We start from the raw sequence: 9434 nt of genomic DNA, 5'->3' as shown, positions 1-9434 counted from the left end.
AATGATCTGTATTTTCATTAAATACAGATTTGATTTTTTAACACATAAAATTGATCTGAATTTTTCAGATCTGATTTTTTTAACACATAAAATTGATCTGTATTTTCATTAAATACAAATTAGATTTTTTTTAAGATTCAAAACTGATCTGTGTTTTCATTAAATACAGAATTGATTTTTTCAAAACTGATTTGCATTTTCATTAAATACAAATTTGATTTTTTTAAGAAAGTTTTCTTTGATACAATTGCGGATTTTGAAATTTAAAAGAAGAAATTAAAAGTTGGGTTGAAGTTTTGTATGTGTGATGCATGTAAAATGAATTTATCTAATGAGTGTGAATCCTCTTTCAAAAGTCTTTTTTTTTTTTTTTTTAATTTTATGACCAATAATAGATCTGATTTTTTATATGTAAACCAAAAATCATTTTTTTAACCGTTCAAAATAGATTTGATTTTTCTTGATAAAATCACTTTTTTTAACTTTACACCAAAAACAGATCAGATATTTTTTAACAAAAGTCTTGTTCCTTTCTTTACATAAACATAGATATGATTTTCTTCACAAACATAATTTTTTATCTACATAAAAACAGATCTGATTTCTCTTTACAAATCTCAATTTTTTTAATTCACAAAACAGATCTGAATTTTTCTAAAAAAACAAGAGGATACATTCATAAGATAAATTGATTTGAATTAATTTTGGTCAAGTGTCTATCATGTATATTCAACATATCATTCACATCATGCAAAAATGGTATATTAGTCATTAGAGTCTGAGCGGAATGAGTGCCTAACACCTTCTCATTCTGTAACCTAGCCCTCGAACTTAGTTTTTTTTGGATAGATAGACTAGTGTCTTGTTTTCTTTTTAATTTTGGTAGATTGTAACTAGGACAAAAAGTTTTGTATTCTTTTGCATAGATTGTAACTAGGACTCAAAACCTTATAAGATTCAATTTACCAAGATTGTATTTATTTTTATTCAATCAATGACAATGAAGCATTTTGATCATGTAATTTGTATTTCATTTTCCTTATTTTTTTGTATAAAAAATAAGTGGCGACTCCACACCACTTACCCAAAAAGAGAGGTGCTCTTCAAAGTACCCAAATCTCTTTTTTGAGAGCACCCCAATTTTCGCAGTCTCTCACACCCGGTAAGGACCTTCCTAATTAGGACCCAGTTTTCCCCAAAAGGGGTTCCTTATATTCCCGACCACTCTATGCAAAACAAGATCTATGGGAATGAACACCCTAACTTTGATCCCTTTGTCAAATCCTTGCCTAAGTTTATGTTGGTATTGTGCCAATCTTACCGCAGCTATTTCCCTTCGTTCCTCTGCTCTGTTAAGATCAAGAGATAGTAATCGTTCATCGTTGCCATCGAGGAGTTGGTTGGACCTTAATGTTGGGAAACTTGTTTCTATAGGAATAACCATCTCAGATCCGTATGTCATGGAAAATGAGGTCTCGCCTGTAGATCTTCTAGGAGTTGTGTGATATGTCCACAAAACATGGGGCAACTCGTCCACCCACTTCCCCTTGGCATCCTCCAATCTTTTCTTTAATCCATCCATAATGATTTTGTTGGTGGCCTCCACTTGTCCATTACTTTGTGGGTACGAATGGGTGGAATACCTATTTTTTATCCCTAAGTCACAACTTTACCTCCAAAAGGCTTTACTATCAAATTGAAGCCCATTTATCCAAGATAAGTATGTTAGGGATCCCAAACCTTGTTACAATATTTTGCCACACGAACCTTTTGACATCTTGATCTTGGATGTTTGCCAATGGTTCAGCCTCGACCCATTTAGTAAAATAGTCAGTTGCAACAAGGAGACATCTTCGATTCCCTGTTGCCCTAGGGAAAGGTCCCACGATATCCAGCCTCCATTGTGCAAAAGGCCAAGGACTACTTAATAAATTTCTGCACTCCCCTTAGTTGAACGTTAGGAGAATATCTCTGACACTGATCATATCGCTTAACATATTCTTGAGAGGACTTCTGCATGCTCGGCCACCAATAACCTTGCTTTAAGGCTCTATGGGCAAGTGACCTACCCCCTGTATGACTACCACAAATTCCTTCATGCAACTCCTCCAATAGTATTTCCATTGCCTCAGGATGAATGCACAGTAGATATGGCCCCGAATATGAGCGTTTGTATGATTTCTAATCCTCGAGTAGCCAAAACCTCGACACTTTCCTACAAATTTTCTCTGCCTCAATTTTGTCCTTGGGCAATAGTCCACTTTTGAGGAGCGTAGACAATGGATCCATCCAACTTGTGCTCATCTGAGTGAAATGGACACCAACCGGAACCGGCACATCATAAGTAGGTAACGTATAATCCTCCATTAGTATAATCCTAGGAAGATTCTCCCTACTTGTTGTAGCCAGAGTTGCGAGCAAATTAGCATGAGAATTTTTACTTCGAGGTACCTATTCAAGTGTAAAGGAATGAAAGCCCCCCGACAAACGTTTAACTTGATTTAAGTACCAAAGCATCCTCGGGTCTTTAGCTTCAAAATCACCCGAACCTCTCTAACTATAACTCTTGAATCATAGTATGCCCTAACCACCTTACCTCCAAGCTTGCGCATGGCTGCCAACCCTACCAATAAAGCCTCATATTCTGCCTCGTTATTTGTTACTACAAAACCCAACCTCAGGGATTTTTCTAAAGTAATTCCATCCGAAGAGATCATCACGATTCCTATCCCTGATCCCTTCTGATTGGCCACACCATCCACAAACAGATGCCAAACTTGCTGAATTTCCACTGAGCCCACTATCACTGCTTCCTCAGGTTTTGCTCCCTCTTTTGAGTCACTTAACATCTCGGTAAATTCTGCTACCAGCTCCGCCATAATTCGGCCATTTATAGTTGTTCGAGGCAGATACTTAATGTCAAATGCACCGAGTATAGTTCCCCATTTTGCCATTCTTCTTGTGTAATTTAACCTTCGAAGCAATGCTTGTAAGGGCAATTGTGTCAAAATGATCACAGTGTGGGCTTGGAAGTAGTGGGGCAACTTCTTCGTGGCATGGATGATAGTAAGAATTGCTTTCTCTAGATGGAGATACCTGACCTCGGCCTCTTAGAGGGATTTGCTAACATAGTACACTAGTTTCTGAATTTCTTCATCCACCACAGTATTAGCCAACTATTCAGGGTAGAAGACCTCTTTAATTACCCTAGCCTGCTTAAGTTTACGGACCTCGTCCTTAACAGCCTCGGCATGTTCTTTAGATGAACGCCAAGGTAGTTGCTTCTTCGAGGTAGCCTTGGGATTAACATTCAAGAGGTGGCAGATAAACTCAAGATCAACCTCGGGTGCTTCGTATGCACTCCATGAAAAAACATCCAAATTATCCTTGAAAAAGTCCACCAATTTCTTCTTATCCTCTACTGGGAGCTGAATTCCAACTTGAAAGTATCTAACTACATCCTCTTCAATGGTGACATTTTCTAACTCTTCACATGACACTGGACCATCTGAGGAGGCGAACGACCTAAGCTGTGATTGCTACAATGTCGGAGCCACCTCCTCTGAACCAATCTCGGCAACACTGTGACTAGCCGCCACCACCATGCACTGTCTGGCCACTGATTGACATCCCACTAGCTCGGCCACCCTTTTCGAGGTAGGATATTTTACCTTGACATTCAATGTGGATGAGACTGCCCCCATGGCGAGTAGCCATGGCCTGGTAAAGATGGCGGTGTATGGCGAAAAAGCATCCACCACTATGAAATTTACGTCTACCACCTTGCCCTCCGTTTGAATGGGTAGCTGGATCATCCCTTTCGGAATAGTAGTGTTTCATCGAACCCAATCAATGGAGCATTATACTAGTCCAAGTCTTCAAGTTTAAGTCCTAAACCTTTAAATAAGTCAGGGTACATAATCTCTGCCCCACTGCCTTGATCAACCATCACCCTCATGACATCGAACCAGCTATCTGCAAGGTTACCACCAGGGCGTCATCATGTGGTTGAATCGTTCCCAACTTATCCTACTTGAAAAATCCTATGACTGGCTGCTTTGAAACCCTAGACTTCTTACATGGCGTCTCTTCTGTAGATTCTTCCATTTGTGGCGACACCAACATCATCTTATTAGCTGGATGAGGTGCTTCTCTTGGGGTCGTAAAAATAACATTTATTGTTCCTAAGGATGACCGAGGTGCCCCACTTCTCTGTAGTCCTGCGGTAGGCTGATCTCCCTGACTATCTAGCTATTGCAGAAATTACTTCAGCTTTCCAGCTTTAATCAACTGGTTCAAAAAGGCTTGTAAAGTTCTACAGTCCTTAATTGTATGACCTTGGTCTTGGTGGTACTGACAATACAAATTCTGGTTTCTTTTAGTGGGGTTTCTTCCCATCTTATTTGGCCATTTGAAGTAGGGCTCGTGCTTAAGCTTCTCTAACACTTGATATATTGGCTCTTTGAACACCGAGTTTACCCATGAGGGCCTGTGATACTATGGGGCATTTGGTTAAAAAATTCCCTCCTCGGCTTGGAAGATGCAAACCGGCCTGCTGAACTATCCCTTCGATCAACAAAAAAAAACCTACGCTTTACCTTTACTAGAACTTTGGTTATCCTCGGCCCGTTTATGTTCTTCTATCCAATCCATCAATTGATGCATACTCTGAGGTGGTTTCATGGTAAGCGACTTCCACAGGTCGGATTGCATAGGAAGACCTACTTTAAAGGTTCGCACATCGACATCTTCAAAATCTCCATCGATTTCATTATATATCTCCCAATATCTGTTAGAATAATTCTTTAGGGTCTCTCCCTCTCTCATAGACATCGAAAGCAAAGAGTCTAAGGTCTAGGGACTCTACTACAAGATACAAAGGCCCTCGTAAGCTCCTCAAAGGAATGTATTGATCATTCCTCGAGGCAAACCACCTCATGACCATCGGGCCAAGGCTCAAAGGGAAAACCTTACACATCAAGGCTTTGTTCTTGGAGTGAATGGCCATTCTCCAGTTAAAATGGCTCACATGTTCGACAAGATTGGTTTTACCATTATAGATGGCAAAAGTAGGTTTGTTGAAGCGACGAGGGAGCTCAGCCTGCTCAATGCGCTGAGAAAATGGAGAGCGAGAAATTTGAAGGAAAGCCTTCCCCATGGAGTCATGCCCTTAGCCTCTCCTCGGCGGAGTACGAGATTTCTTACAATAATATCTTCGTCCAAAAGTGTGACGGGAGGATGATGTAAATGATTCACTAGGCGGAGTCCTACTTCTGGGTTGGTAACTGCCGTCACTTCCAGTACTTGAATATTGGTCTGGAGAAGAAGTCCTACTTCCCCTTATTCGAGTTTGGCGATGAAGACGTCGACACAGTTGCTCAACTTTCTTCTCCAAGTTGTATAGTTCTTTATCACAAAAATGATGACTAGCCTTGTGCTGTCTAGTCTGCTCAGAATGGACGGAGGGTGCTCCCTGACTATGAGTGTGTGCCATATGACGATCCCTCATTCTCTCCAAGTTAACGAAATGATCTTTGCTTTGAGAACCAACAGACTCCAACCATAACCGCAAGGGTACCTCAGGTGATGTTCCCATAGACGACGCCAAATTGTGGCGGGTGAAAAGTAAATCAATTAATTAAGACTGGTTTTAATTATGCTACAGTTCACTCACACAATTAATTTATAGAGATGGGATGCAAGGTCAACCCTAAAATACCCGTTGTGTAAGATGAAATGAAGATCATGGTTAAATTTGGTATGCGAAGTGGAAGTATTCAATTAGAATTTGCATTGTTAGAAGCCGAGCTTTTCCTTGCAGTTGCATTTCTTGCATTATAAAAGGCTCACTATTGGAGCCAATGAATCCAGCTTTGTAAAAACAAGTCTTGTACCAGCATGTGATCAAAGGAAGGGTCCTTCCCACATTACCATATCATGAAAGTTTTGGTTACTTGCCCATCTAGTGCATTAAATCTTGCATTATAGTAGAAACTCACCATGATAAATAACCGATCAAGGGTGCAAAGCCTTTTTTTTTTTTTTTTTTTTTTTTTTTTTTTTTTTTGAAAATGATAGGTACATGTTAAATAACAAGGACATGAACTAACTTGATTTTGGTGTTATGTTTCCACATTGTCAAACGCACCCCATCTCTATCACTTTCCATCCATTCACAGGATCAAAAGATTGCTAAAAGAAACAGGCTAAGCTACCACCACATCGTGAGCCCATCGTCACTAGGTCTCGCGCAAGAGAGATGTCTACTAGTGGTACCTCTCCCTATGAGGAAAATGCTCAGGAGATTACTCTTCTGAAGGAGCAAATGTCAGAACTGATGCGCATGATGCAACAACTGGTTGTAAGAAGAGGACTAAACTCCTCTGGTCACAGTCAAGGAGGTCCCCGAACTAAGAATGAGAATCAGCCCCCACTAGTACAAAATCAGGGCCACAATGTACTGCCGTAAGGCAATGACCAAGAGACTTATCCTTTTAAGGACAAGAACCCCGAATTTAGGTATGGCCAAGTGGAAACCCTATCTGAAAAGCTTCGTATCATAAAGGGCTCCAACGCCCGTGGAAGCATTAATCTAGACAGTCTGACCAACTTCCCTCAGGTCATTATGCCTCCTAAGTTCAAGGCACCAGAGTTCGTCAAGTATGATGGTACGGGAGACCCCTGCGCACACTTCGCACATTCTTTAGGAAAATGGCTCCTTATGGGGATAACCATCCACTGCTTTGTTAGATTTTCCCTGATAGTTTGACTAGCCCCGCGGCCACATGGTATGCAAGATTGGAAAAGACCTCTAGCTGGTGGGAAATGGCCAACTCTTTCCTAGAATACTACCGGTTCAACACTAAGATAGCTCCTAACTGCACAATCCTTATGAGAACAGAGAAGAAGAGTGGGGAATCTTTTCAAGAGTATGCCCAAAGGTGGCGTGAGCTAGCCACACAAGTGCAACCCCCCATGATGGAAAATGAGATGATTAAATGGTTCATTGACAACCTCAAGCCTCTTTACTATGAGAAGATGATTATCACCCAAGTCACTCATTTTGCTAGCCTTATCCCCATTGGGGAACATATCGACGAGGGTATTAGGAGCAAGAAGATCATGGGTCCTGAGTCTTTGAGCTCCATGGTCGAACAACATCTTAAGAAACTGATCGGCCATAAAACCAAGGAAGTCAACGTCCACATGGTTGGCAATGCGCCAGAGAGGCCTAGGGGTACTGCTTTTGCAAATGCTACCCCAATTGCTAGGCCCTATCCGCAATAGGTTCAGTCCACTCAAGCACCTAACCGAGCCTTTAATCAGAGAGGAAAACCATAGCTCCCTCGTTCCTTCAGGTAGGAAAACTGGAAGTACACTCCGTTATCCATGCCCATGGCAGAACTTTATGCTTACCTACTGGAAAGGAAGCTAGTGACACCACTATTTTAGAGGCCCAGAAAAGGTCCTTCGTCACCTGGATTTGATCTGTCCAAGAAGTGTGAACACCATTTTGGGGCCGAGGGGCATACCCTGGAAGAATGCAACCAGTTGAGAGACCGCGTCCAGGATCTCATCGACAAAAAGTTGATACAGTTTGATAATGCAGCCGCTCTGAACATAATCACTAACCCTTTGCCTCCCCATCAGGAAGGGAATGTAAACGCCATCATCACAATGGAAGAAAGGGTCCTGGATTTCTCCTCACCGTCATTCCCATGGAAGGCCCTGCTTTAGGCCTTGGTCCAAGAGAGCCACCTGGATATTAAGGGTATAGGAATTCCAGAATTTGATTGGGGAATCTACTCATTTCGTGACAATGGAGACAGGTATACCCTATTTGACTGTAAAGCGCTCCGAGCGTAGGTTCAGAATTTGGCTGGTCGCAGTATCATCAGGATCGAAAGGGAAATTATGCGAAGAGGTAATTGCATGGCAACTAGCCTACGTCCTCCAACTAGCTGTAACACTATATCAGTGGGCTCTCAGAAAGATTGGGACGAATAACTAGAGAAACGCCTTGGTAAGACTACTTTAGTGCCTCCCTCTTCAGTAGTCATTAAAGAGATCATAAAGTCACCTACGGATTCAGCCGTTGGGGGATTCACTCCCACCAGCCATTGGGGGATTCACTCCTCTAGTTCTTGCATTACCTGCAATCACAGGACCAACCTCATCATCAGTATAGGAGGGAACCGCCATTGTTCTTGCTACACGAGGTTTTGAACTTTTATTCTACCAAAGCCTGTCTTAGGAATCTCTAGGGTATTTGTCTCAAAAGCTCCCAAAGCCATTCTACCAAGTCTGATGGTCATTAATCCAAAGATGTTCTTCATAGCGCCCAATTTGCAAACTCAGGAGGGTGTTATCATTCGTATGACAAAGTCGTTCCCTTATGAGGATGATCATCGTGTCCCATGGAAATACGAGGTGTCTTTGATCTCCACACAAACTGGAAAAGAGGAGGTCTGCTCCAACATCTCTTCAGGTCTATCTAGGCTTTCTAGGAGTGGCCGCTGCTATACTCCTGAGGAGCTAGAAAAGAGAAGGAAAGAGGCTAGCAAGGGTACAACCGAACCCGCTAGGAACAAGGTCACAACCGAGGAAGCCGAGGAATTCTTGAAAATTATTAGACACTCAGAATACAGTGTGATTTAGCAACTAAACAAGTCGCTGGCCCAAATTTCTATTGTTAGGACATATGTGAATGATGTTAGGAACATATGTCATTTAGAATTGGCTAATCCTTTGACAAAACACACTTTACTTGTAATTGGGTGGATCTAGGATGTGTTTAATACTTCAAGGAACAAGAGTTCAAGTCCAAGTATTGAAGCCATGCAAATCTGTCCAAAAAACAAGTGAAGAAGTGCTGGATTTTAAAGTTCGATAGCTAGCTCGACAAATAGCATCTATCGAGGTTTAAAAGACTTGTTTAGCCCGATGCTCTACAGTTGCTCGATAGATAACCTATCTATCAAGATTTATGAAAATTAGTTGTTCAAATCTGATTTCACCCCAATCCATGTGTACATGTTTAGGCTTTATTTTCTCACAACCCTAAACATATATAAGGATTATTTTAAGGGTCGTCAAAGGTTGCGTAAGTGTGAAGCAAAGTTTTGTTCATGCAAATTGTGACCGGAGATAGAATTTACCCTAGTTCATCTTTCTCTTGAAGAAGCTGCTGCGTTTGTACACCGTTGGGTTTTATGACCAAGGAGCTTCGTGATCTTCATCGTGTTGATAAATTGAAGAACTTTGCAGCCAACATCTTTCTCAAGTTGGTGAGTAAGCTACGTATTGGGATTTACGCATCGATTGGTTAGTCACGTATTGGGAGTCGTACATCGAAAAGGAGAGATTGTCACTACAGAACAAGTCCAATTGTGTATTGGGGTAAGGGTTCAATTGTAGGTTGGTATAAGGTACTG

The 9434-nt window shown here is 41.3% G+C and overlaps 2 protein-coding genes across 2 annotated transcripts; both read right to left on the bottom strand.

Annotated features, from left to right (window-relative positions):
• Positions 1 to 1174: 1174 nt before the first annotated feature.
• Positions 1175 to 1582, bottom strand: LOC142635049 (uncharacterized). Its single transcript, XM_075809266.1, has one exon. It carries the CDS (start codon positions 1580 to 1582, stop codon positions 1175 to 1177), a length of 408 nt encoding a protein of 135 aa, XP_075665381.1.
• Positions 1583 to 2181: 599 nt separating this feature from the next.
• On the bottom strand, positions 2182 to 2954 carry LOC142635048 (uncharacterized). Its single transcript, XM_075809265.1, has 2 exons — positions 2544 to 2954; positions 2182 to 2451 (listed from the first exon to the last, which is right to left on the bottom strand). The coding sequence occupies exons 1-2, from the start codon at positions 2952 to 2954 to the stop codon at positions 2182 to 2184; spliced, it is 681 nt and encodes a 226-aa protein (XP_075665380.1).
• Positions 2955 to 9434: the final 6480 nt, after the last annotated feature.

This window comes from Castanea sativa, chromosome 5, assembly GCF_040712315.1.
Source record: "Castanea sativa cultivar Marrone di Chiusa Pesio chromosome 5, ASM4071231v1".
NCBI classification, from domain to species: Eukaryota; Viridiplantae; Streptophyta; class Magnoliopsida; order Fagales; family Fagaceae; genus Castanea; species Castanea sativa.
Note: the sequence above shows the minus strand (reverse complement) of the source record. Positions and strands in the feature narration are given on the sequence as shown.